The sequence below is a fragment of the Dermacentor albipictus genome, chromosome 1 (assembly GCF_038994185.2).
Source record: "Dermacentor albipictus isolate Rhodes 1998 colony chromosome 1, USDA_Dalb.pri_finalv2, whole genome shotgun sequence".
NCBI classification, from domain to species: domain Eukaryota; kingdom Metazoa; phylum Arthropoda; class Arachnida; order Ixodida; family Ixodidae; genus Dermacentor; species Dermacentor albipictus.
Window position 1 is genome coordinate 42,097,871 of NC_091821.1, and position 27,914 is coordinate 42,125,784.

General features: G+C 46.8%; 1 protein-coding gene and 1 long non-coding RNA gene across 6 annotated transcripts; one reads left to right on the forward strand and one right to left on the reverse strand.

The window, feature by feature from the left end:
* Window positions 1–13,155: 13,155 nt before the first annotated feature.
* LOC135906505 (uncharacterized) lies at window positions 13,156–19,794 on the reverse strand. Its single transcript, XR_010565754.2, has 2 exons — window positions 19,307–19,794; window positions 13,156–19,241 (listed from the first exon to the last, which is right to left on the reverse strand). It is a non-coding gene; the product is annotated as an uncharacterized lncRNA (long non-coding RNA).
* A 3,629-nt stretch (window positions 19,795–23,423) lies between these two features.
* On the forward strand, window positions 23,424–27,748 carry LOC135905535 (uncharacterized). Of its 5 annotated transcripts, XM_070532576.1 has the most exons (12): window positions 23,424–24,668; window positions 24,798–24,888; window positions 25,230–25,413; window positions 25,728–25,904; window positions 26,129–26,197; window positions 26,261–26,368; window positions 26,454–26,510; window positions 26,594–26,632; window positions 26,698–26,909; window positions 27,200–27,359; window positions 27,432–27,522; window positions 27,652–27,748. In XM_070532576.1, the coding sequence occupies exons 2-12, from the start codon at window positions 24,886–24,888 to the stop codon at window positions 27,692–27,694; spliced, it is 1,143 nt and encodes a 380-aa protein (XP_070388677.1). In that variant the 5' UTR covers window positions 23,424–24,668; window positions 24,798–24,885; the 3' UTR covers window positions 27,695–27,748. The 5 variants fall into 5 exon arrangements, with proteins under 5 accessions (XP_070388677.1, XP_070388674.1, XP_065292568.1 ...); XM_070532573.1 differs by having other exon boundaries at window positions 24,798–25,413; XM_065436496.2 differs by lacking the exon at window positions 24,798–24,888 and having other exon boundaries at window positions 27,432–27,554.
* The last annotated feature ends 166 nt before the right edge of the window (window positions 27,749–27,914 follow it).

A 27,914-nucleotide genomic window follows, 5' to 3' on the forward strand; every position in this document is an offset into this window, starting at 1 on the left:
CTTCATGGCCCGGAAAATCTCGACTGGCCATTGCTGACAACCGCTGGGCAGGAAGAGAATGGCTGGCGAGCAAGAATATGGCTTTGCTCTCTGCAATCCCTGCACACTTGGAATGCCTTCAACCATCTCACAACAACCGGCACGGAAGACTCGATCCCGGCAACACAATACCACTCAGCGTGCAAACGCCCGGAATCAGCTGTTAACCCACCAGGCTTCCTATCAAAATTTCTATGCAAGCCACTCAACTGGGAACCCCAAACTTTGCCCCCAAATTTCGTGCCGCCAAAGCGAGCGTTCACGTTCCCCTTGAGCTTAACCAGATCTGACTGTCGTGCTGCACAAGAGTGAAGGTCTACGCAGAACTAAACCGAAGGCTTTCAACCCCCAATACCCGAACATAACTTAAGCAGCCTAAGTCCACGAACAGCCTGTTCTTACCTTATCGCAGTGGCGTACTTATCGCTCGTACTGTTGCCACCGAACAATCTGGTCAACTCCACAGGTACGTAATCACAATCGCGCTAGCTTTGTAGTCTCTATTCAGAACGCGTACTTGCGTCGTACGTAAGCATTTCATCACGCTTACTCACATTTGTTCCTTTAGTCCATGCAGGACACGTACCTTAAACGAACAACTAAACTTGCGTAACTTACGTATTCCGCAGAACCCTTAAAAATGCGTCTTCTAACAACTAGTTCCACACACGCATAGAGAAGTCAGAACACGGCCGCCCTCAACACACACGAGCAACCCAGTCATAAACCTTCTGCTTCCTTCCGTCCGCACAGGACGCGCTAATGATGAACGCCTCTCAGTGCAAATTACGCACTTACTGAAAACCTACGCGCTTAACCTTAGAAAATTAAAAAACACTTATATAAAAAAGAAGGTTAACTAATACACGCGTTACCATAGGCCTCTCACGGACAACCTTGACCTTCAGGTTAACTAACACCCGCGAAACTAAAGTTTTACCTAAAATGCATCTTTCAAATCTCGGAGCTTCTCAAACCAAAACATAAACAGAGCTCATACCTTACATATTGAGAGAAACTTTAGTCTTAAATCGTGAAAATTTTCAAGATGCTCAAAAATAAAACAAAACAACACACTTTACTTCTCCGGAAGCTCTCTTGGCCTCCCGTTCCAAACGTTTTCGACTGACTCCTACTTTTGAGCCGTACTCGAGGTGGTCGCGGTTCGGAAGCTATTCTGGCTACAGGCAGGAACAACAAAAAGGCTAGCTGACACACTATCAGCTCCTTCAAGACGTTGCAGTCTCCTGCCAGTTTGCGTCCTGGCGCCACGCTTTCATCACGAACTCGACTGACCGCGTCGCGACTCCCTACCACCTCGTCTCGTCTTGCCACCTTGCGCTCCTTCGCACTACATGCTGCACTCCGAAAAGAACGACGGAACGACGAGGAGCACAACTGCCCCGGGCCCTTTGTCCGCGTCCGTGCAGAACATGCTTCTCGGTCTCTTTTTGACCGGTGGCTCGAACGTGTTTGATGCGCCAACATCGTTAACGACGACCGCACCCTTCTTTTCCTCGCGCCCGGCCTTTTTGCGTCTATCGCTTTCTTTGGCGGCGCTACATTATTTACCTCTTTCCGATCTTTACGGCGCTTCTTTCTACGGCGCTTTCTCTTTGAATTCCCTTTCATGCCGCCCTCTCGCGTCTCGTGCTGGCCGGTACACATCTCGTCGGCCCGGACCGTTCTCCTACCCGCACAGTCTGAGTGATTTTCATTTAAATCAACTCTCACTTTGCCACGACTGGCGGACAGCCCAACCGACTCCGGAACAATGCAGCAGTCTTCACTCGAGCTATGCAACTCGCACTCCTGCGAACTGCCCTCTGCTGCATTGCACAGCTAACGCTGTGCCTCGGCACACAGTCCGTCGGTCTCTATCGCTGTCTCACCCGCACAGTCCGAATGATTCCTAACTAAACCATCCCTCTCTTGGCAACTTAGACTGGCGGAGAGCTGCACCAATCCCTGAACAATGCAGTTGTCTTCCCTTGAGCTACGGAGCTCGCAATCCTGCGAACTGCCCTCAACTGCATCGTCCAGCTGGCACTTCTCTTCGGCACGCAGATTTGACTCGACATGGGTGCTCGCGTCTGTCGGGTCAGCAGTGCTCTCTACTTCGTTAGCAACCTCGCTTACAAGCGACGCACACGCGCGGTAACTGTGCCAATTCATCCGCAGCTGACCTAGCTGTCTCTACAGTGTTCTGTTGGCACAGCACTCGGGTCATCATCATCATCATCATCAGCCTGGTTACGCCCACTGCAGGGCAAAGGCCTCTCCCATACTTCTCCAACAACCCCGGTCATGTACTAATTGTGGCCATGCCGTCCCTGCAAACTTCTTTATCTCATCCGCCCACCTAACTTTCTGCCGCCCCCTGCTACGCTTCCCTTCCCTTGGGATCCAGTCCGTAACCCTTAATGAACATCGGTTATCCTTCCTCCTCGTTACATGTCCTGCCCATGCCCATTTCTTTTTCTTGATTTCAACTAAGATGTCATTAACTCGCGTTTGTTCCCTCACCCAATCTGCTCTTTTCTTATCCCTTAACGTTACACCTATCATTCTTCTTTCCATAGCTCGTTGCGTCGTCCTCGGGTAACTGTGCCACCCAGGTAGCACAAAAGAGATACGTAACGTTTTCGTAGCGTTTATCCAAGACGATAAAAACGGGTTAAAGAAGACACGAATGAGAGAACTTCGGCGGGAAAACGTCGTATATCTCTGCTAATGTCCGGCTTAATTACTTTCTTTAGACGATCTAGAACAGGTTTGCAAGACGTATTCGAAAAGCTGGTCTAGAAATAGGTTTGGGAAAGACACAAGTAATCCCTTTGGCAAAACTATTCGTAACCAATTTCTAAACGTTTTTAGGACGTTATCAAAAAGCTGGTCTAGAAGCGGTCTTGAAAGGTTTACGATCATCTGAAGCTAATTTTCGCGGGTGACGGGCGCGATCAGACATCGTTGTTCAAAACACGCGTTTAGTTTCGCCTCACGCGACTGGCCTATGCCGCGCAGACGTCGTCAGCCGCACCCGTTGGCACGGCCTAGGCCAATCGCGTGAGGTGAAACTGATCGGGCGTTTCGAACAACGATCTCCAATCGCGCCCCAGATGAGTAGAAGCGTCGGTGTTAACTGTAAAAGCCATGGCGCAGTGCCAAGCACTGTTCCCCGCATGGCCGGCGCGTCCTCTACCAAGTCGCACGAAAATGAGCCTGTTAGGAATAATGAATCCTTAATACCACCTTCAGTAAGCTACGATGCTTACAACCACAATGGGAATGACATCCTGCAAAGAACAAATGGCCACGTCTTGGCAGGTGGCCAGACCAAGCCCTTCATGCCAAGAGTGCAGTAGAAGCGTCGGTGTTAACTGTAAAAGCCATGGCGCAGTGCCAAGCACTGTTCCCCGCATGGCCGGCGCGTCCTCTACCAAGTCGCACGAAAATGAGCCTGTTAGGAATAATAAATCCTTAATACCGCTTTTAGTAAGCTACGATGCTTACAACCACAATGGGAATGACATCCTGCAAAGAACAAATGGCCACGTCTTGGCAGGTGGCCAGACCAAGCCCTTCATGCCAAGAGTGCATGAAATGAGAACATTGTGACAAAGCAAAAACACTTTATTAAAATGTAATGCTTATGCAAGGTTCGAACAAACTGTGTGAGAAATGCAAATAGAAGTAAAGGTACATCAACAATGACAAAAGTCGCAGAAAGGATTCGTAATGAACTCGAAAGTGAACATTCACTAGCACATAAACAAAATTCCAAGTACACATACAAAAATGAACAGAAAAACCTGGAGTGTACTAAAGTGTCTAATTTATCATAGTAAAGTGCACGTGCTATTAGATGGACTAGAGTTATGCAGAAGTGACATCGGAGCGAATGGAAGAAGTAGACTGAAAAATGCAAGAATATGAATCGGATGGTAACTGCCTCCAAGCAATGTTACCAATCAGCTAGACACTTGAAAAGAGCACAAAAAGAAATGCCACCGCATACCATCATAAAACAATCCTGTGACAGAAATAAAAAAATGGGAACAATGCAAAATTGGAAATATTGCCTTTAGAATATATCAAAGAAGGTAATGGCGAGAAAAAATAACCATACAACAAAAAAGCAAGAAGTGAAATTAGTACAGAATACTTAAACGGGGGATTCAGTGTAACAAGTGAACACCACTGTAGTACAGCGAACAATGAGACAGTAATGCTGCATTTTGCCACTCCAGAACGTGAGAAATGAATATGCAAGCCTCATATTAGAAACTTACATAAACATGGAAATAAACTGGAATGCACTGGAAGCTGCATTTGTGTAACAAAGGAAGCAATGGTCATAATAAATAGTAAGTGTTTTATCTAAAAAGCCCTTTACAAGAGGCAAAGTTGTACCTCTCTGGCAAAAACAAAGTTGCAACGAATAATTTCCAAATCAACAAATACATTAATTAGCACACTGACATGTCACACTTTGCGCACATCTCCAGTCTCCTAAAGTAAAAATAAAGCACTCTGAATGAGAAAAACGTTTAACACATGTAGCCCAGAGCAAATTCTTTGCCAGTTCACTCACACTTTCACATCCAAAAACATTTGCCACAAAGTCTAGGCACAGTTCCACTGATGTTTACCAATTCACTCCCACTTTCAAGTCCAAAAATATTTGGCACACAGTCCAGGCAGATGGATGGATGGATGCGAAACTTTAATAAGGTCCTGAGGTACGCGACTCAGCGCGCTGCGGGCCGCTCCCACGTTGGGACAGTCAGGCCTTGCCCGACCGCCGCATCGTGGGCAGAGCTTCATAGATAAACAGCTTGAGAGCACCCTACTGATTATTGTGCAGTCCCGCTGCTGGAAATAGAACTGCCGCACATGCTGGTAGTGGTTTAAATGTAGACACGCTGCCCTGGACAGGTATGCTCAGATATCTGCACTGGTGCTCCATTTTGTCGAAGTAGACACATTGATGCACTACGCTGGTACTTGAAATGTCTTGAATGCACAAGTATTGGCTTCACCAGAAAGACTTGCCCACATACCACCACTGGCATATATATGCACTTGCTCTTCACTCAGTAGCATTGAACTTAAAGTGTTCCCTATGTGGGAGGCATGTGTAAAACCGGTGTCACACGACCACTCTCGATCGCGATCACGCCCGATCCGGATCGAAATTATCGATGCGACTGGCTCACTCTCGTAGCTTGCGCAGAGGAGCCAATAACAACCGAGAAATTCGATTTGTAACGGACTGGATAGCGGCTAAAAGAGCCCCGTGTGAAACCGGTATCAAATAATGCACAGACGTACGCTAGGAAAATGTGTTGCACAAGGACAAAGAACTGCGACATGCCCTGTTGTGCGAAGCGCGCGGACAGAACACACACACACACACACACACACACACACACACACACACACACACACACACACACATATATATATATATATATATATATATATATATATATATATATATATATATATATATATATATATATATATATATATATATATATAAACTGCGAGAGCGCTTCGCGAACTGCATGCGCACACATGGCACTCGCACGAACTCGGCAGGCCGCCGTAAAGCGCGAAGGGCGCACAGCGTACATTCCGACACATGTCCCAAACTGCAAACAATCGTACTACCTAAAGCATACAAGTTATTTTATACCAAGGGCATACTCGACTCACGTATGCAGTATCCACAAGCGACTTATGCAGCGTACATGCTGTATCCATTCGCCAAATAGTAAAATTGATAACAAGCACAAAGCTACAAGGGACTCAATACATTACTGCCATTTGAGGCGTCAAATGAAATCGAATTTGGCCGTTTCATATATTGGACACAATATATGGACACATGTGGTACCCGGTAATACCATGAAATACCCATCACGTGGGTAAAGGGGGCGAAAACACAATCGAGAACCTGAAGCGCAAACGATAAAAGCACGGTATGGTGCACGCAAAATTCTGTCAGTGCGCTGTAGCGCGAGGGAAGAAAATAGGGCGAGCACTTGACCTCACCTTTTGGGATACCGCACTAGTACTGAATCATTAAAAAAAAGCCTCTTTGAACCAGTTCCCTTGTCTGCAACACTCTTGCTTAACGGGAGACTAAAATACCACGATGACGGCTCCATTGCGGAGATCGGCAAGGTGCGCACAGACAGAAATTTTGCCGCCTTTCTTCGCATTCTGCAAAATGCTTTCTTGTTAGGATCACGCATAGCGGCCGATCCCGATGCTAGGGACACACAGGCACGATTTCGTCCCTCTAACTTTCGTCCTTATACTGCCCTTAACGCCTTAATTACAGCGTCAGTGAAAAGGCGCCTCACACAACATGACAATGAACTTGAAGAGCTGATTAGTGCCCTCTACTACTCGCCCTCCAATTGAAAACACTACTGATTTCCAAATTAAACTACACAAACAGATCGCACAACCCAAACTAATCACAGAACGTCGTTTTCTTGACGGCAAAACCCTGCAACACTTACATGACAAAGGGCAGCGGCAGCACATTCAGAACAGCCGCTATCATACCACAGCGCAATGCAAGCGCGATAACGCTATTATGCCCGGCTCAAACAGATCGCACAACCCAAACTAATCACAGAATGTCGTTTTCTTGACGGCAAAACCCTGCAACACTTACATGACAAAGGGCAGCGGCAGCACATTCAGAACAGCCGCTATCATACCACAGCGCAATGCAAGCGCGATAACGCTATTATGCCCGGCTCAAACAGATCGCACAACCCAAACTAATCACAGAACGTCGTTTTCTTGACGGCAAAACCCTGCAACACTTACATGACAAAGGGCAGCGGCAGCACATTCAGAACAGCCGCTATCATACCACAGCGCAATGCAAGCGCGATAACGCTATTATGCCCGGCTCAAACAGATCGCACAACCCAAACTAATCACAGAATGTCGTTTTCTTGACAGCAAAGCAGTGCAACACTTACATGACAAAGGGCAGCGGCAGCGCATTCAGAACAGTCGCAAACAGACCATAGTGCCATGCGAGTGCGATAACGCAACTATGCCCGGCTTCACGAATAACATGGCCGCCTTGGTCACATAACAATTGAAAACACTACTGATTTCCAAATGAAAACCACACAAACATATCGCACAACCCAAACTGATCACAGAATATCGTTTTCTTGACAGCAAAACACTGCAACACTTACATAGCAAAGGGCAGCGGCAGCACATTCAGAACAGCCGCAAACACACCACAGCGCAATGCGAGTGCGGTGACGCGACGACGCCATGACGACGCGACTATGCCCGGCTCGCCCGGCTGCCCGGCATCACGAATCACGTGGCCACCTTGGTCACATGATTTGACGACGGTATCGCCACCTTGCGCAAGGTTGGATCGCGTTGATGGGTTGTTGAATATTGTAGAAGCCGCTAAAGAGGCTGACGCGCCGTGGCGTGGCGGTGGCGCCTTGAGTCGTTTTCAAAACGTCTCAACGTATTCAACGATTCAACGTATTCGCCCCTCGTTTTTAAGCTGCCTGGCTTCCAACGTTATCAAAACGTATTCACCCCTCGTTTTTAAGCTATCTTGTTTGGAACGTCTTTGATGCGTCGATTTTGGTCAAAAATCCGTTTCAGACGTTGAATCCCTTAATACGACGTTTTCAAGACTTTGTGTGCTACCTGAGCAATTCATCCGCAGCTGGCCTAGCTGTCTCTACAGTGTTCTGTTGGCACAGCTCCTCGTCGCTCTCACTGCGGCCTTTAACGGCCTCTGTTGCCACTAAGGCATCGTTCGCTGCTAGCACTTCGAGTTCACTTATGAACGTGCTGCTGATCTCGCAGGTGCTACTACTTCTCTCGGCTTTCGACCAAAATCTGCTATCTACTTCTTCCCACTTTCGCTGCGTCCAGCCTATAGATTTCTCAGCCGCAGTTGACTTCGTGCGTTTAACTGCTGCAAATGTTGTATCTGTTTGTTCACTGCTGCCATTTCTTTTTCGAGCTCTTGCCGTTTTTGCTCACGCTCTTGGCGTTTTTGCCTAACTGATTCCCGTTCCTGTCTTTTGCTTAGAATTCGTTTACCTATTTGTTCGATGAATTTCAAATCAGTGTTACTTTCAAAAATGGATTTACGAATTTCTGCTTACGCCAAGTCCTCCTCTACGTCTACCTCGAGCTCTTCACACAACCACAACAGGTCACCACTCGTCATACACAACAGGACCGTGGTCGCTACTTTAAGCTTTGGCTCTACTGTCACACAATAGTTGCTGCGATACTCACGCAAATCAGAATACAAGTAAAAAGATCCCCAGCGATTCAAAAATACACACGCAGAGAAATTGAAGCCTCGTAAATCTTAAGCCAAAACCAAACCCTTACCCACTGAAGCAGCACCACACCAGTCCTTCTCCGCCGTATCCAATCAGTTACAAGAGGTGGTCAATCCCAAGTCACCTCCAACTTGATCGGGATACCGGTCGGTCACCTTGTCCCAAAGTCCGTGAGCTGCCGTTGCTGTCTACGAGTCGTAGGCCGATCTACGAGCCGTAGGCCGATCTCACCGCTGCCATTCAGTTGTCAGCGTTGTCGGACGATCTCGCCGCTGCCACCAGTTGTAAGGGTTGTAGGTCGTAGGGAGGAACTTGGGGGGACAGGACTAGGCGAGCAGGATTTATTTACAGATATTTACATTTAGGACACGGGATACATTTGACAGTCTAGCGTGACTCTCAAATGGAGCATGCAAGACGAAGCATACAGCATGCGAGTACGAAGCTCCAAACACGCAGCCCAGAGCACGAGCACACTGCTCACGAGCACGGCGACGAGCACACCCTAACAGCCGACAAACAGCTGCTTATAAGCACTCTGTGCTCCTTAGATCCCTAGGTGAGGGAAAAACGTTCGACCAGACAATGTAGCCGAGCCGCCTTTGAGCGGGAGGGCTTACACACACACGTACGCACTGGTTTCACTGCCGGTTTCACTGCCAGCACACCGAGGTGAGACGGGCTTCGCAGAACTCGGGGCTTACGTCAACAAAGGGATACAAACTGTCAACTAGAAAGCAGTCACAAGGTAGCTGTAGCAAGCAAGAAAGCGCATCTTTTGTGAAAATCGATGCAGCATGCTTAGATTAATCAATTCGGCGTTGTACCGGTCCTATTCTTTTTTTTATGTGTACATAAAACAACATTCCACAAGCGAAAAGCCTCCCTGTCCTCTTCATTCACCGATTAGCTGCTTTTTACAGAGTGCGCAATGTAAAAGGCAGCGGTGAGATCGGACTATGGCTCGTAGATCGGCCTGCGACTCGTAGACCGCAACGGCAGCTTACGGACTTTGGGACAAGGTGACCGACTTTGAATGTTTAGCGCCACGGAGAGCAGCAAAAAAAAGAGAAGACATCTGGCATTGAATCGGCGGCGCCTTTCTGCCTAATAATAGTATGTGGTTCCAAAATATTCTAGGCGCGGCTTTCTTTTGCTCACGTATTTCTGACAACCAACCTTCACTTTCACCTTTTAATTTTGCTTGCACCAGTACTTGAACCATAGACTTTTTCTCCCGGTATATTTCCCATTTACTGGTTACTTCATCCTGTGGCAACTGCGCCTTCTTTGCCTGCCTGTGCTCTCGAGATGCTTTCTGTCGTTCGGCGATCGCTTCTCTATCTCCTTGTTCCACCAGCTTTTCGGTTTCTTTTTTCCTTTCCAACGAACATGTTGTTTCTCTTTCCGTATTTCTGTCGTTATTACACTTGACCATTTCTCTCAACTTATCATGAATTCCTTCTGTCATCGAACAGTAATCAATGGTCGATTACCGGTTTCCCACTTCCGACGTGATCTGTTCTTCACACTTGAGGCTCGTTTATAGTCCGACGTCATCGGCGCGCGGGTGAGCGTCGTTCGCGGTCAGTCACGCTACGTCGGTTGCACTGCGCCAGCCGAGATGCAATCTTCAACGCCCGCGCCGTCGGCTGCTATCTCCAGAGCATGCGCAGAACGTTCGCCAAGTCGCGCGCCGTCCGCAAAAGCCGTCTGCGGAGTTGTGTTGGCGCCTTTTTCTTCGCGCGCAATGCATTGTGGTGCGAGGGTTCCGCCGACTCCGACGCGCGAATGGCTCAGGAGCCATGTCAGCGCCGGGCCCGTCGGGGCGCGTCGGAAGCCGCCGGTTACGTTGGCTGCGCCGGTGCGCCCGACTATGGAGGGGTCGTTTTCGCCGACGTGACGTAGCGTGCGCGCGCGCGTTACGTCGGACTATAAACAGCCCTTTAGGCCCTGTATTCACGATAACAAGGTTGTGTTGCACACAAAGGTCTAGCATTGACCTCCCGTTATTGTCGGTATAGCCATCTAAATCCTGTATGTGGGCATTCATGTCACCTAATATGACAATTTCAGCACCATTCCCGAAACCCTTAATATCAGCGCTTATGCATTCCACCAACTCTTTATTCTTCTCTGTGCAATGTTTTCCGGTCCACAAATACGTAACGCCCAGCCAAGTTTCTTTCCCACTCATTGTACCTGATAACCAAAGATGCTCTTGACATTGTGAATTTACTCTTTTCCATTTGGCTCCCTGATGGATGAGCATTCCGACTCCCCCTCCCTTTCTTTCCGACTTAGTTCTGTTGCACCCTTCCCAAACATAATTATCAATAACTGGCGGCTCTTCTACATACACCCCTATTTGTTCTCTATGTAACTGCTCCTCAATCTCTGCCAATTTTTCCTTTCTTTTGCCGCCCTGCATGTTTATGTAGCCTATTGCATGGCGACGTCTTTTTCTTGCTTTCCTCCTTTTTCTGTTATCGACGGCGATGCTCTTCTGATGTTCCCCTAGGGGACCTTCTTCATTACTATCTACTCTGACCTCCTGAGCGCCCGCGGGCCCCCTAAATAAAGCAACAGCGCGACCACCAAGTCGCCAGCCCACTTCTCGTGCCAGCCTGTAATTGAAGTAGATCCTGCCTCGTTTAAAACCACCACAACTTCTCACTTCCCTGTTTACTTCGACAACCTCGAAGCCTTTCTCTCGGCTCATTTTCCATATTGCCTCATTAGCAGCCACTGCGGCTCTTTGTACGTGACTGTCACGTACAGGCGCCTCCGGCACCGTGCACACCACGATCTGCACCTGAGGGGATAGCTCGCGCAAGTCGTCCCTAGCTCAGCGCCAAGCGCTGAGCTAGTCCTGGCCCTTTCCGGTTTATGACGTCATTTAGCACACCTGCTACTACGACAAGGTTGCGCACGTGGGCACTTTCCGCGAGCTTTTCTTTTGCTCGCTCCATGACAGAACCTAGTGTCCGCCCTGAAATGTCCTTACCGCCACTCTTTTGTCGCCTTTCACCCTCTCCACAATTGGTTTTGAGCACCCAGCCAGGTTTGAGTCACCAGCGATAATCACCCTTTCACTCTCTCCTACCTCGCCCTGCTTCCCTTTGTCCTTTTCCGCGTGATTCGGACTCGACAAGGGGCATTGTCCCCTGGGCTTCTGCTTTTTCCGCGTGGCGGCCTCAAGGTAGGTGCCGCTCTTTCCAGCTATCCCTTCATAACGCTGCATGCATTCCACGTATTTCGCTGACCCTACCTCGCCTGTCGCGTCGGGGGTCTGCGTTCCATTGTCACGCACATTCTCGTTCACAATGGCGGCCCTGTTGAGCTTTTCCTCGACTGCTTCAAGTCTCTTTTCATCTACCTTCCGCGCATCACGCTCCGTTTAGCTCTTGCACCTGCTTGAGAAGCTCTTCCTGGAAAGCCTCCATTTTCTGCAGCCTAGTATCGACATTACATTGTGTGCCGGTTAATTCGATGCCCTCTCCATTCTCATCCGTCTCCTCATCTGCCTTGAGGGAACCCCGCCCACTGCTTGCTTTCCCGTCTCTCGCCATGTATTGCACGGCTTTTTGCAAATACTAAAATACTATAATACTGCTACTACTGATGCAAATACTATAATACTATATCAATGAAGAGCGCGTACCTTTTAGCAAAGACCGATACGCACAGGATCCAAATCCTCAAAATGTCGCAAAGCAACTCTCACCACTGTTTCAAAAATAATCAATGCCTCGGAGACCGAAGGTATGACACGCTCTCGCACGCGCTCAACCACGCGGCAACACTCTCACTTTCCTACCAAAACACGCACAGTAAAATAGCTATTTGTCTTGCCACTTCCAAGATACCATTTAAAGACTACAAACACTCAACGTCCCACCTGGCTGCACGTGTTGGAGCACGTGGCACGAAAGGACGCTTTACCCACCCTGCAAAACAAATGTACACGAAGCACATCCGCGCACTTGAAATACGAGAGACAAAAAAAAGGAAAACCACCAATTACTATTTAAAGGCAAAAAATCTGCAAATAAAAAACAGAAGCAAGCTCAAAGCATGCAAAAAAACTTGTGATTTCGTCGCCGCCACGGAGCCCCGAAAAGCACGTCCATTCGCCACAAAATCCAAACCAACAAGCCACAAAATCGTGTTAACAAACAAAATCGTGCTAAAAAGCGCCCTCTGTCCTGAACTGGGTAGTACCAAGCTCGGTCGTCTGCTTCGGAAAGCCGCCACTTTCGGTTTTGTTGTACCACGGCTCCCAAGTAACCACGGATATCCAGGCGACGTCCGACGGACGTCCTTTCTGGATATTCGGGATGTCCGTGGGACGTCCATGAATATCCGACGTACGTCCGAGGGACGTCCCTGGGGAATCCAAAGGTAACTGCTTTGGCGTCCGTAGTACGTCCGACGCGGACATCCATCATGGATATTCAGGGGACGTTCAGTATATATATATATATATATATATATATATATATATATATATATATATATATATATATATATATATATATATATATGTGTGTGTGTGTGTGTGTGTGTGTGTGTGTGTGTGTGCGCGCGCGCGTGTGTGTGCCCGGGGATATTCCAGATATACACATACCTTGAAGCAACAATAGCGGTTGGGACATCCAAGCACCCGACCATTAAATATATTACATTGGTCGAGTGCTTGAATGCATTCTTGTTTTAAAAAAACAAGAAATGAACCTACACCAACTTCCAAATACAATTAATCTTTTATTGTCACCTCATACATATACATATAAAGGCCAAAAAGCAAATATTTATTTATTTATTCAAAAGAACCTTACAGGCCTTATGGCAGGGCATAAAGTAATTAAGGGGGGCCTATTAAACAGTAAAGATATAAAACGTTCAAATTTCCAAGAGGAACACTGCCAGAAAGAGATTACCGTGTTACACAATATTGAAGGCACTAGGAATACAAAGCAATATCTGAAGGCACATGAACACTTGTTACTGTTAACAGACCAAAGGAATACCGTTTCTGAAAATGATATACAACATGGCAAAAATACACGATAACATACACTAGATTTGTCACTCGTGAATGGTATTAAATGGGAAAAGCATGAGTAACTGAGAGCTGAACGTGTCGGGATTAGATATGGAGGCTGTGTTATCAGGGAGGTCATTCCAGAGACGAATGACACGTGGTAGTGCAGATGAATTAAATGCATTTGTTTTAGCATATGTGCGCATGAAACTCAACTGATTATGTAATCTGCGTGAAAAAGAGTGTGGTATTTGTATTTGTAACCGGGTTCGTTTATTAGTGTAAATATATTTGTGGAATAAGCAGAGAAGAGCGATGTTGCGGCGGACATCTAATGGCAGCAACAGTAGGTCTAGTCTAATTTGTGTAATGCTTGAGTTTCTACTGTAGTTATGGGATATGAACCGGGCTGCTCTGTTTTGTATCATTTCCGTCATATTTATTAGGTAATTTTGATGAGGGGACCAAATTGGGGAGGCGAATTCTAACTGTGGCAAAATGAATGTGTGGAAAGCGAGTTTTCGAATGTTTGGCAGGGCATTTCGCAAGTTGTGCCGTAGATAGCCAAGAGAATGTGATGCTTTGGTGTATGTAGAAGTGATGTGTGGGGTCCATGAAAGATTCTCTGCAAGAACAACACCAAGGTACTTATATGATGAAGTGTGGGAAAACATAGTGTTATTAAGATGATATGAATTTTTAGAACTTACACATTTTCGGCTGAAGCACATCACCTCGCACTTTGTACAGTTTAGTGTCATGAGCCATTTGTTACACCAGTTAGCGATAAGGTTAAGATCTGCTTGAAGTTCGTCAGTCGTGTGAATAGGACGGTAGATTATGCAGTCATCGGAAAAAAGGCGCATGCAGGAAGTAATCTGGGCGGGTAAGTCGTTAATGGAGATTGAGAAGAGTAAGGGGCCGAGGACGCTGCCTTGTGGCACACCAGAGCTAACAGAAGTCGGGGAAGAGAAATTGTTAACAACAGTAAACTGCTCTCGAAAAGAAAGTGTAGCGTATTAGCCGGACGCCAGGGTGGAACAGACGTCTATTGATGCCGTGCCCTTTTTATAGGGTGATGAACATGTGATCTGCCGACTGATGCTTGCGTGGCCGATAAGCGATTATCATGAAAATGTAGTATGACACGCGATATCAATATACAATATTCCTTTCCCCTAAGATTCGTTACACAATTGCAAAATGTCTGGTTAGTCATCAATGCCATAACGTGCGATAGGCCGTCTAACGTGTGTTGATCTTCGCGTCTCGACCGGGTCTTGGGTAGCTTGGCCCGGTCTTGCCCCTGCGGCTGCTTCCGTGCTGACCGGCGGCTGTTGTGGTCGTCTGGCTGTAGGAGGCAGCCTGACGTGGTAGTCTGCACTTCAGACTGGATCGGCTTCGAGCCTCGTCCAGGCGCTCCTCAACTGGTTCCGGTGCCTGTGATGGCGTTCGCCGTTGTCCAACTGGACGATGTACGACACCAGGCCTCGCACTGCCACAACCCTGACCGCCTTCCACCTTGGACCTGGACAGAAGCTTTTAGCATAGACCGCGTTACCGACATGGAACCTCTTAATCTCCGGTCGTTGCGGTTCCGGCACGTATTGCCGGTCCGGATGAAGTCTGTCCAAGGCTGTCCTCAGCCTTCGTCCGAACATCAATTCTGCCGGAGATTTCCCCGTGACCGAATGCGGCGTCGTGTGCTGTTTAAACAGGAACCGTGAAATCTTGCACTGCGTTGAACCTTCCTGTTGCTTCTTTAACTTCTCTTACCATTCTCTCCACCCTGCCATTACTGGCGGGATTGTAAGGAGCAGTGAAAATAGCACGCACACCATTGCACTTTAAAAACGTTTGCAACTCCGAGCTAGTGAATGCTGTGCCATTATCCGAAACGATAACGTCTGGCATACCGTGTGTCGCAAACATCTTCCTTAAGCTGGTGACGACAGCTGTAGCTTTTATGGATGACATGATTTCGACCTCAGCCCAGTTGCTGTACGCGTCTACCACGATTAAAAATACTTCTCCATTAACTGGACCAGCGAAATCAATGTGTAGGCGACTCCAAGGTTGATCTGGATTGATCCAAAAATGCACTGGAACCTTGGGATCACTTTGCCGGTTACTATGACATGGCTGACAGTGTCGTACAAACTCTTCAATTTCGTGGTCCATTTTCGGCCACCACATGAGCCCTCTAGCTGACGCTTTCATAGCACTCATCCCAGGGTGATTTGCATGTAGGAGTTGAAGCACACTTTCTCTTGCTGCGTGAGGAATTACAACGCGATTCCCCCACAGTATGCAATCACGATGCAACGACAACTCCGTCTTCCTCACCTCGTAAGGCGCGAACTTGCTGTCCAGTTGTGTTGACGGCCAGCCACTAAGGATCCAGTCCTTTACCATGGACAATACTTTGTCCTTCTTGATCAGCGCAGCGATGTCTGCCGCCTGCAGCGGTGCGCACTCGACTGCTTCCAACAGGAGCACGTCCCCAGGTAGCTGTGGCTCGTCTTCGTCTCCCGGAGCTGGCAGACAACTGAGTGCGTCTGCGTTGAAGTTTTCTTGGCCTCGCCTGTACTGAAGGCTGTAGTTATACGCAGACAAACACAAAATCCAACGGAGCATTCTGGGCTCCAACGGAGCCCAGAATGCTGAAAGAAAGAGAGCAAAAAGACATGAATTAGCATTACTAAACTGCGAAAGCAACAGAAATGACATGAAGGAATTAATCTTGACTACATCACTTGAATAGCACTCATATCCCTGCCACACGGGCACATAAAATGACATTAACTGGGTAATGCCTTAAACTTTAATGTAATTTGCGGGGTGCCACACGGACATGCTTAATGGTATTCAAGCTTAAATGCCATTCGCAATGTAGTGCGTTCTCGTAACTCACTTTGCCGTCGAATGCGTACTCTGGTTCCCAATGTCTCCCCAATCTGACGTGACTAAACGAACTATTAGTGAAGAACAATTAATATATTCTTGACTTTCTTTAAAAAATAGCTCTCTCTTGCGGCGTAGTGAGTTCTTACAATTATTGAAACTCACTTGGCCATCGAATGCGTACTCTCATTTACAATGTTCCCGCCGTGGCTGCAGTGACCATATCCTCACGATATTAAACAAACTTGTAGATCAAAACAACTAATACATTCTTCACTTTTTTAAAAGGAGCTTTTTATTTTCGTAGAGATCAGCAGGCGATCTTGGCGCTACTCACGGCCACAGCTCTAATCGTGAGCGCATTAGCCAGGAGAAGCTGTTCGATTGCACAGCGGCGGCTACTTGCCTTGTTGGCCTCATACTGAAGCCTTCGAATTTCTCAACGATGCTCGACTCGAAGCACGTATGTCAGAACAAACTGGAGCACACGGTCACATTTTTCAGGATCGCTGCTTGGGAGCTTTGAAGCTGTGAGCGCTATTTTTCCAATTTCAATGCTTTGGCTACGCTATGGATTGGCCGTCGAGCTAGCTTTGGTATAATGGCATTAAGAAACTTAGGTCTTAAACATTTAATGCCATTAACCTCGCCCGTGTGGCACAGGTATAACACCTGCGATTAAGACATATGCAGCAATGGAATTATAACAAATTTCCCATGCCAGGGTAACCTGACAAGCTTACGCACATTCCTTAATGGCCAACATTTAACATCAGAAAGCTGTGAAACCACATAAACATCAATGGTACAAGAAGAAAATGGCTTATCATAGAAGTTTTCCTTCACCATGAATTCGCGACCAATGATGCAAGGTGCTTGTGTAGCTCTAAAGTGTGCGAAACTATCTACAATCACGACAGAGCCATCTATTATGCAGCAGTTATCAGGAACATCTACACTGAGGATGAAGCTAGCAAACGTGGCCTGTTTGTACTGGGGTGGTGCACAGGTACCTAGGAGAGGCCCATCTGAATGTTCTTTTGTAAATTTAATCGCGTTCAGTGATGGAAAGGTTGCCGCCCCCTTTCCCTCTCGCTCCTTTAAGCGGTTGTACAGCTGGGCAAGTGGAGTCTTGTGGCTTTTTAGAAGCCGCTTGAGGTACTGCATATTATTTTCAAAAGGAAATGCGCTGAACATGTCCAGTGGTCCGTGCTTGCGTACATCATTTGCAACATGTAATGCACAGTGAACATTGTAGGAAACCTGGTCATTTCCATACAATCTTGCAAAAGTTTTAACAAAGTACTTAAGAAGAGACTCGGCATAATCAGTATGCTGCTGGCACAGGCTAGGACTTGCCAGAATGTACACTGCACAGTGCAGCGAAAGAAAGTTCATGTAAAGATCAGGAGGTAGAACAGGCATGAGTACTACAGGCCCAGTGTAGAGAAGTAGTAGTCTGAATTCTGTGGCCTTCCAACGCTCAGCCTCTGCTACACTTCTAGGTTTGCGGGAAAATTCTTTAGGTACATTAGGAGCTAAAGATAGCTTTAAGTCAGACAACCGTCTTCGTTCTGCAGGTCCGAGACGGACCTCTAAACGGCCACCTAACCAAGCACTAAGCAACTTTTTCATAATGCCCAGACATAAAAGGTGCATGTAGTCAAGGGGTGCAGAGGCGACACAGTCTATGGGAAGCGTCATCAAAACTGAGGTGCCTAGGTGATGGTCAGGGTCAGTCTGACGCCTGAATGAATCATCGGTGCGCAAAGTGGAGGACCTCGCTGGAAAGCTGAGTCGGTTGTTGCTGTATGTGCCCTCTACTGTGCACTTTGGGCACCCAGAATATCCAGTGTGTCCTTTAATTTGAAAAACAAATGACCGTGCTGGTGCATCTAAAACAAAACAAGTTGACGAAACCTTAATTACCCGGTGCTCAAAAACCATTCCATGCGAAAGAAGCTGCTGCAGCTCACTGACAAGGGGGCTCAGAAAATCATTCGCTGAAACAGGCTTTGAAGGCCCAGCAAAAATGCCGACTACAAAGGGTGAAACTCTGCCATGCTCACCAATCATGCACTGTATTGGCCACAACTGCATGTTAGAACTCTTAGAAATTGGCAGTCCGTCAATATTAAACAACAAAGAAACATGGCTGCCCTTAAAACATGCTTCCGACAAGGCATTTTCTAGACTGCACTGCAAGCCAAAGTGACAGTATTGCCCAGGAGCCATGTCAGTTAAAGCAGGTGCACGTTGTGTACCCCTGGGCGTGGAGAGCAAAGTGCGAGCGTCACTTGGGAGAGATGAGGGGTCAAAGCTACTCGTCTTGAGCATCTTTAGCAGTGATGTGACCGCTGTATGCGTAACATTTTCCTTAATAGCCCAACTGCGCAGTCGTTCAGCAAAGTCAGAGGGCACCGATGAAGAGTCCGCGGTAGCTAAATCAAATGTAGGCTCCGGGGTCCTGCTAACCAGAGAACCCACACTCACCTCTCCTAAGGGATCCTCTTGTGACGCTCTCACAGGCGAGCCAAGTGAACCATCCGAAGAGTCGCTTAGAGTGGATCCATCAAGGAAGCAAGGTACATTGTCCGTAGTGCGCGCAGTGTCACAACCAGCGGCCTGAACTTCTGATGTCGCCTCGGTGCAGCGGCCAGAGTCGCAAGGCACACAAATGTTTGCAGGTACAGCACGACCACACGTGTTAACACATGCGTGAGTAGTACATGCGCCACTGCACATTTCTGCACTTGCGACTTCTCGAGCCGTTGACTGCTGGCTGCCGGTGCGAGATCCAAAGTCCTCGAATAGCATCTTTGTCTCCAGCGACGCTCTCTTTCGCGTATAAGGCTTCTCCTTAAGCCTAAGCATGTTGGCACCTGTGCAGAAAGCACATTTCAATACCCAAACGAATTAAAAAAGAAATAAGATGTAGCTGTCATACCTTATTAGCTGCAGGAGCAGGAGACTTTGGCAGGCACGGAAAGTGACAAACGAATCAACACACGTCCGCTGTTGCGCTGCCCTTGAAACAATCGCACAATGAAAGACGCCGTGACAACGATGGCTTGGCTTGGATTGGATCACTGCAAGGCTTCTGCTTTGCAAAGGGCCTATAACGCATCAACGTGCATCTACGCAAACTTAAATAAATTTTTAAAGTATTTTATTATTACACAGTGAAATATTTACTTATTTTGGAAATATTCGTTGTTCGATTTTCGCGTTTTGTGTTTCTGCTAAGGCTTTTGGCACTTTAAGGGCAGAAAATTATAGCCTCTGAGATTACTGTTACTACATGGCGGCTGTGACGTACTGTAGCTTTCGTATACTCGCTTTCAGCGCACGCGGGCACCAAAAGCATAGCCTTTGAGATTTGTTTTTGTTGCCTGGCGAGGGCCAATGCTCCGTCGCGCACAAGCGATAGTGCCATCGCCAGCACCATGGGTGATATATATATATATATATATATATATATATATATATATATATATATATATATATATATATATATATATATAAAGAACTTGAGTGGTGCTACAAGGTAAACAGAACAAGTATTTAATTTCGACAGTTTCGATCGGTGGACCGATCTTCATCAGGGTTTACAAAAAAATGGCAGTTCGGCCGTGGTAGGGAAGACACCAGACCGGGTACCCGGTCGTTCTTACATACATCAAACCGAGAGGAACAGTTGTGACAGTGATTGATTTTCGGCGCCTTGGCAGATTTACAGCGGCCTTTGGCAGCTATGCAGGGCAGTTAGAGGAAGGCGGAGTCACATGTATGTAGAGCAAGGAGGTAAGTGAGGAAAAAAAAAGAAAACGGAAAGAAAAAGAAAAAATCACACAGGAGGAGGGAGACGTAAAACGGAGAGGGAGGGGGGCGGGAAGTAGCGGCAGCTAGGTTCCCGTGCGCCCGAGGCAAGGAGGGAGAAAGCGGTCGCTCCGCAGCTCCAGTGCGTGGGCTGCCGTTGTAGCGGGAGCGGGTGGCGGGGGACACAATAGAGAAGGGGCCCAGAAGGAAGACAGAAGAGCGGCAACTTGTAGAAAGAAACACAGTGTCACAGTACAAATATACAAGGCACGGCCCGTTCCGGCAGCTTTGTGGTCCAGCTACGGTGCGACAAAAAGAAAAAAAAATAGTTCCAAAAAATGCATGGGATTCGCAACGCAAGTGCGCCCATGGGCTTAGATTTAGGGCGTCGAGTTAAATAGCCTCCTTGTGGTCCAGTTTTTGAACGTTGTTTAACAGACAACTGACATCAAGTCAGCACGTGCGTATTTCAGGAAGGGCAATAGGTCACTTAGAATGACACTTCAGTGGCAGGGTCCAGGAAACTGAATTTATTGGTTTTCCGCTCGCCCCCTTGAGGCGTATGCGGAGGGGTGAGTAAGCAGTGAATAGCCAGCGTCTCAATTTTACAGTACATAGCATGTATTCGCGTTTCCCATGCACTTTCACGGCATATCTCGGAGGCACGTCATCCGCCCCGGACTCTCATTAATTCCTTTAGTGTACGTTCCAAATTTATGGATGAAAAAAGATTCTCTCTGCTCGCGTGCACGGGTGTGTTGGAAACCAGATTGCAAGAGCACAACGCTCACGCGTTCAAAGTAGTGATCTGGCAGCCGAACGTGCCTGGAGAAGGGTGCAATTGGGGAGACTTTTCACATGCGCGCGGTGATTGTTAAACCGTAGGCGGAAAGGGATCTCTGTTTGGCCGATATATATTCCTGCTTACACACCTCGCATCGAATTTTGTACACGACGTTACTGGAATCACAGTCAAGATTTTCGGTAATTTTATATACGAAGGGCGAGTTCGATGCTTCAGCCGTGTCTGCTGTTGTCATGTGACGGCATACCTTGCAACGAGGTTTCCCACACGGTCGACAGCCCTCGGGCGTGTTTGACTTCTGTGTCCTCGCCCTGACTAACAAATCCCTTAAATTTTTGTTTCTTCTATACACAACCCGAGGCGGCTGCTTGAAGATAGTAGCGAGTCGGATGCTCTAGCGTTTCATGATATTAAAATGGCGGGTGAGAATCCATGGCATTGACCCGCGGAGCACCGGTGGTGTATGTGAGGACCAAGTTTCGATCTGATTGTGTATTGGTATTGCTAACCTTTTCTCCCATTATCTGTGCTCGATCTAAGCTGCGGGCGCGTTCAATGGCATCGTCTACTATTTTTGGAGGATATTTTTGGCGTATGAGAGCAGATTTCAGTTCCTCCGCGTGTCGCTCAAATTGCGCAGATTGGGAACAGACTCTTCTGTATCTGTGGGCCTGGGAGTAGGGAATGCCTATTTTGCAGTGATGGGGGTGGCTACTATAAAAATGCAGATATTGCCGACGATCTGTTGGCTTTTTGTATAGGGACGGGGAAATGCGACCGCCACTCAGTGACAGAGTGACGTCGAGGAAGTGAATACTATTTTGGGAGAAGTTGTGCGTAAAGCAGATTGACGGGTGCAGAGAATTGAAATTGGAAATGAAGTCTAAGAGACTTTGTTCATTGTCGGCCCACACAAAGAAAATGTCATCCAGGAATAGCTTATAAAATATTGGTTTTACGGCCGAGTTTGCGAGGAAGGGTATTTCTAAAGATGCCATAAAGATATTTGCATAATTTGGCGCCATCTTCGTTCCCATGGCGGTTCCACTGATTTGCAAATAATGCTTGTCCTCGAACTCAAAGTGATTATATTTCAGTACTAGATTTAAAAGAGTCGCAACTGTGTCTTTATCTAATTGTCTAGGTTGGCTGGAGCCAGCGTAAGCTGAAACTACGGAAGCTATGCCCTCGGCGTGAGGTATGAATTGGTGTACAAAGATGCGACATCCAGTGACCAAGTAACCCCCCGCCGGTACCGTCAGGTTTGATACCTCCCGAAGGAAATGATTTGTGTCTTTAATGTACGAGGGAAATGAAGATGGGATGTCCTTAATGAGACTGTCAATAAAGCTGGATATTTTCTCAGTCACTGTTCCATCACTGGAAACGATAGGCCGACCGGGATTGTTTATTTTGTGGATTTTGGGTAGTAGGTAGAAACGGCCGGGGCCAGAGTTTCTTGGTATCAATGCTTTGAGCGTCTTATCGGTTATCTGCCCTGCCTTGCGCAGAGTGGTTAGGGCGTCCTTTATTTCGCTTTCAAATTTCTGGGTAGGATTGCTTGGGAGTTCTCTGTAAAATTTAGAGTTTCCCAGTTGACGGAAACCTTCGGCTATGTAAACATTCCGGTCAAGCACCACCACTGCACCACCCTTGTCCGCTGGCTTAATGACAATTGTCTGATCATCACGTAGAGTTCGCAGTGCCTGCTCTTCCTCTTTTGAGAGGTTGCTGCGGATGGGACGATGCCTCTCGTACTCTTTTATAATGTCTTTTTGAACCGCACAAATATACATGTCCAAGTATTTGTCGCGTGCCTCGCCAGGTGTCCATGATTTTTCGGAGAGTTCAGGTAGCTGGTCAAGACACCCTTCTGTAGTTTTTCGATCATAAAAGTACTCCCGTAGTCGCAAATTTCTCGCGAAGTCATCCAAATCTTGAAACAATTGAAACTCGTTCATCCTTCCTGACGCCGGACAAAAAGTTAGACCTTTCGAAAGGAGATTTAGTTGCGCACTCGACAATGGGCTACTCGACAAGTTTATGACATTTGAGGCGTTGCCCACCGTCTCGTGCTTTTTTCCACTGATTACTTCAGAACAATCGGTCGCCTCGGAGTCAGGGTTTTGGCTTTGAGAATCAGCTCTGATGGCCGTTGGGATATTGTCACGCTCCCGTTTCTTTCTTTGTTGTTCTTGGACATTGAAATTTTTCCTTCCCTCGTACTTTACCAGTTCCAGCACTTGCAATTCAGTGAGCTTTGACTGACACAACAGAAGCTGCTCCTCGTTTTTAAGTTGCGATGCTCTACGCACACTATGTTGTGCCACCAGACGAGTGAGCCCAAGCGAGCTAGGCCTCCCGTAGTATAGCCGTATATCCCGTATATATATATATATATATATATATATACGGAATCATACCTCATACACAAGTTTAATTGCCTACACCCGACAGGAATTGATTTGGCACGCGGCAACTTAGAATCTTTAAAAGCTGTAACTTAAATCTGAAACTCTCATATCATCAACCAATACACAAAACACATTAGGCCACGAGCCAACTTTAATTCTTAACCTCATCTACTCTTCCATTTCGAAAAAAATTTTTCCTGCCTACTACTCAATTTAATGTACTCTTTCAGGTTTTTACGTCTATACCAACTGTACGATCCCCTTCTTCCATGTACACTTGCCCCCGCCCGCTTCTGCGTGCGTTACCCTCCTGTTTGTTATACCGGTTTCGGCCCCCCTCTCCCTTCCCTCCCCCCTTTTTTTATCTTTTTTTTTTAAACCCCCTCGACAACACATTCGGAAGTCAATATGCCTTTTTCGGCGCCTCAACCCAGAGTATCGCCATCTCTGGATGCCGCCGTAACGACACCTACGTTAAGCGCGTGGGGCAGTGCCCCTTGAAAGACCATGCCGCTGCCTGCAGTCACACCATACATTGCACCGCAGACGAAACGACGTCGCCACCTTAACTATTTCAAAATTACTCGGCGTATTACTACTATGCTACTCAAGTCACTTTCAGGAGGAATGAACGTTTATTTTAAGAAACAGCGAGAAAGTGTCCTTTCTTCGCCCTAGGTGGGCGGCTCTCTCAGTCCAGAAAGCCGTTGGCTAATGCTGCAGCCCGGGCCCGGTCCACCAGACTTCGCTGATCGTCCAGGCTCTGTGCCTTTAACATTGCCTACTCATGTTTTTTTTCTTGTGTGTGTGTGTGTGTGGCCGTTCTAATGCCTCAAAAACATGCCGCCAACGACTCCCCCTGAGTACCTCCTAACCTTTCGCATCTCCAACACGCCCCCAAGCCCCCGTATTTCTTAAAGATCTCATTTTTCTCTTTCTTTTTCTTTCACTACCCCCCTTTTTTTGCGCCGCCCATTACCCCACCCCCCTTTCCCCTTTTTTCCCCTTTTTTCTGCTTCTATTTCTTTTCTTTTCTCCCCGCGTGCCCACTCTCACGCTCTCATCCTCTCGTCTTGAGAATGAAGCTCACAGACGTCGGACGACAGCGCTTGTTTCCTCTTGTAATCGCTCTCTTTAAAACCAGCCGCCAGCGACAACTTCCGCATGTGACGTCACTGCACTAACCCTTTAAAACTAACACGCCGACGATGACGAGGCCGCCTTTGACGAAGATAGGTCCTCCTGTAGAAACGTTGGCCAGCCTGTCTGAGGTACGTTATCCCTGTTTACAAACTTTATACCACTATATATATATATATATATATATATATATAGATATATATATATATATGTAGCGCTTCTTTTTTTTCTGTGCGCTTGCTACCTTTGTACGCGTATAGATATTTACTTCGTCTGTCCCGGCGCCCAATTCAAACCTGAGCTCGGAGCGTGGTCGGCGCGGTCACTTAATTTGAAGTTTGCCAGAGCATGGTAAGTGCATCTATGCTTAGTGGTCCTTATATTAATATTTATGCAAAGCGCTGCCGTTATTTGTACTATTTATTACCCTTCGTTGATGGGCTAGCCGGCGCACGTGCGTCTATCCTTTGTAGCCTTGCATGTCACCGGGTGGGGGGCTCATGTCTTTGAGCAAATAAATTATTATTATTTAACCTGTCGCGCTGCAGCTAATCCGCCTTGACAACGATTAGCGTGCATGTGGCCCGGCCTGTCTGGGATGGTGTAGAGCGATAGCTGAAATAGTGTACCTTTTTTTTTAAATGTATAGTTGGGTTTTTTGTTTTAATATGCGCGTGGTGGCATCATTTCAGATGTATGCAATTGTGGAGTTTACTGCTACAGAGGAAGTGGAGGTTGTGCCTTGCACGTGGGTAAATGGTGACAAATGTCTGTGGCCAAAAGTGCCATCAGATAGAGCCACAAGAATGGTTCGACGCGCAGCAAAACCAGATGCGGGATTCCTCTCATATGATGCGCTCGTGAAAGGTGTATTCCGTGAGTATTCCCTTGACTATTATGTGTACTGTCACTATAAATTCAAACGCCAGTTACGAAGTTATATTGCATTAATTGCTTTGTTCGGTTTACAAATTTACCTGCATATGTGCATGCCAGTGGGTTATTTCACTCTAAAATTTTTACTTTGAACTGCTCCATGCATGTTTAGAAACAGCCTCCAAAGCCATTGCACGTAGCAGTCGTTGTCATCACTTTACTGTCCGCGCTTCAATTAATTTATGTTGATGGTATACATGTGATCGTGTGCATAGTTTCGGCCTTCTAACTATTGTCAATGCACTATACCTCAGACACATATGAAGATGGCCGTGCAAAGTTGGAAGAGGCCCGGTTCAGGTCCGATTTATCGGAATCTGATGGCGGTGGAAAGCGGAAGAGAATTAGACCTTTGCGCTACAGTTCGGAATCTGATTCCGATGATGACCTTCCGCGCGCCCCCTTGCAGCTTTCCATGCAGCACAAGACACGTAAGACTTTTGTTTTCGTATTTTACCTTGGTCAAGTTGCTACTTTCAGTGGCACTAGTGTGTGGAAAAGTGATTGCCAGGTGGTGCACTACATAAGGATCCAGTAACATGAGTAACTTAGAAAATTTTAAATGGTGGCCCTGAGCTTATAAAATTCGCATATTTTTTGTTGGCAGACCATTTGGTGGTTGTTTTCAATGTGAGGTTTCATTGGTTTTGTTCAGCTTGCAGAGTCCCAAAAAAGCGCAGAATGGAGCCTCTGCAAGGAAATTCAGAGATGACGTCACTGCCAGGTAGCATATCAGCTCATTGCCAGCTAGGTGTCGTTTGATTGCACTGACCCTCTCTTTCTGCAGGTTCTAGTCGGGAGACACCCGCTCTTCCTTTCGAAAATCGGAATGAGGACGAAGTCGGCCTAATTAGGGATTGTGTGGCTGTGGCTGAGGTGGCGCAACAGTCCCAAGGTAAAAAGGTTTTCCCAATTTCATGTCATTTTGTTCTGTCTTGCTTGCACACGTTCAGAACCGAGTTGCATAACAAACACTGCAGCTATTATTGCAGGAGCTGAGAGTCAGCAGCATTTGGATGCCAGCCCCAGTGCCAATTGTAAAACTCACTTTGCCTATTTCTCACAGTTCCAACACACTTTTGGGGTGCTTGCTCATTAATCGCTGTGTTGCACTTTCCAGGTTGTCGACAAACCTCGGGGACAGCCCTGAGCAGTGCTGGTAAGTTTTCGAACAGCAGTACTCTGGCTTACTTTACTTGTTTAATGCTGTTTTCCCTCTTACAGAGTTTCAGCGGCGGGTTATAAACAGTTTAAATATCGTGAGGCACAATCAGGCTGAAATTATACAGATGCTGACAGTAGCCCTACAAAGAAATAGTCCTCCAGGTGCAGAAACTTCAAACACTCCTGAGCCAGTGCTGCGCTGCCCACTGGACAGTGTGCGAGAAGTCCTTGATTTCAATGAAGAACTGACTGAAGGAAAAAGTGAAGCTCTGGTATGGTTCAGTAAGACATTTCGTTTCAGATGCTAGCGTCTCGGTTTTGCTGAATATTTGCATATGTACAACCTGTTTCAAAAAAGTGTGCCAGTGAATGACCAACTTTGCTCCACTTGTTTCAGTGCATACAATTTTCGTCTTGTTTGCATTCACAGATACATGTGCTCAGTGGCCCTGGCATTTGCATCTGTGTAAACCCATTTCACTGCCACACCGACATCTCAGAAGATATGCTATGTACTTGCATGTTAGCTGAGAGTTACATACATATCCTAAATTTCTTCCAGGTTCTGGACCTTATGGGCTATGGAACAAGAACCCTGAACACAACTATTAAGTCAATGATGGCTTATATAATGAGTGATCAGGCTGCGTCGGAATTTAGTATGGACGGCCGCAAAGGCAAGGTTCGATTTAGGGACCTGAAGCTCGTCAAAGTTCTGTTCTGTAAGTGTACATCTTCACATCTGGTAGAAATTGACTGTTTCTTGAAACTTAAGGCGCGCCCATTTCTTTTAGCGGCTGCTCGGCGGACACGCCACCACAAAGACTGCACGGTAGACGACGTGCTCTACCACATAAAGGAGTGGCTGCGCAGGGCAAAAGAAAGGTGTGCAGCCACTGCTAAGAAAGACTGAAAGTGTATGTGAAATGGTTTTCTTGAGTAAACATTTGGCAGCTAGAGGTTGAAGCTAACGCTTAAAATGGAGTTTAATTATTACTTGTCTGTTTATTTCAGTTGCTGTACAGAAACCAGACGCTACTTCCGTGCAGGACCATGATGGTGCTTAATTAGCTTACAAAAGTGGAAAATAAAGTCTTGTTGAATTGTGGAATGTTTTCCTTGATTTTTACTAAAGCTTTACTAGACCTGTTTGGCTGCACATAGTGATTGAGGATTCAAAATGAAACAAAATAAGAATTCTCCACTTGTAGCATGCAATTGTATAATTATATGCAAATTTGAACACAGGAAACTACTTCCTGTTTTAAGAAAAAAAC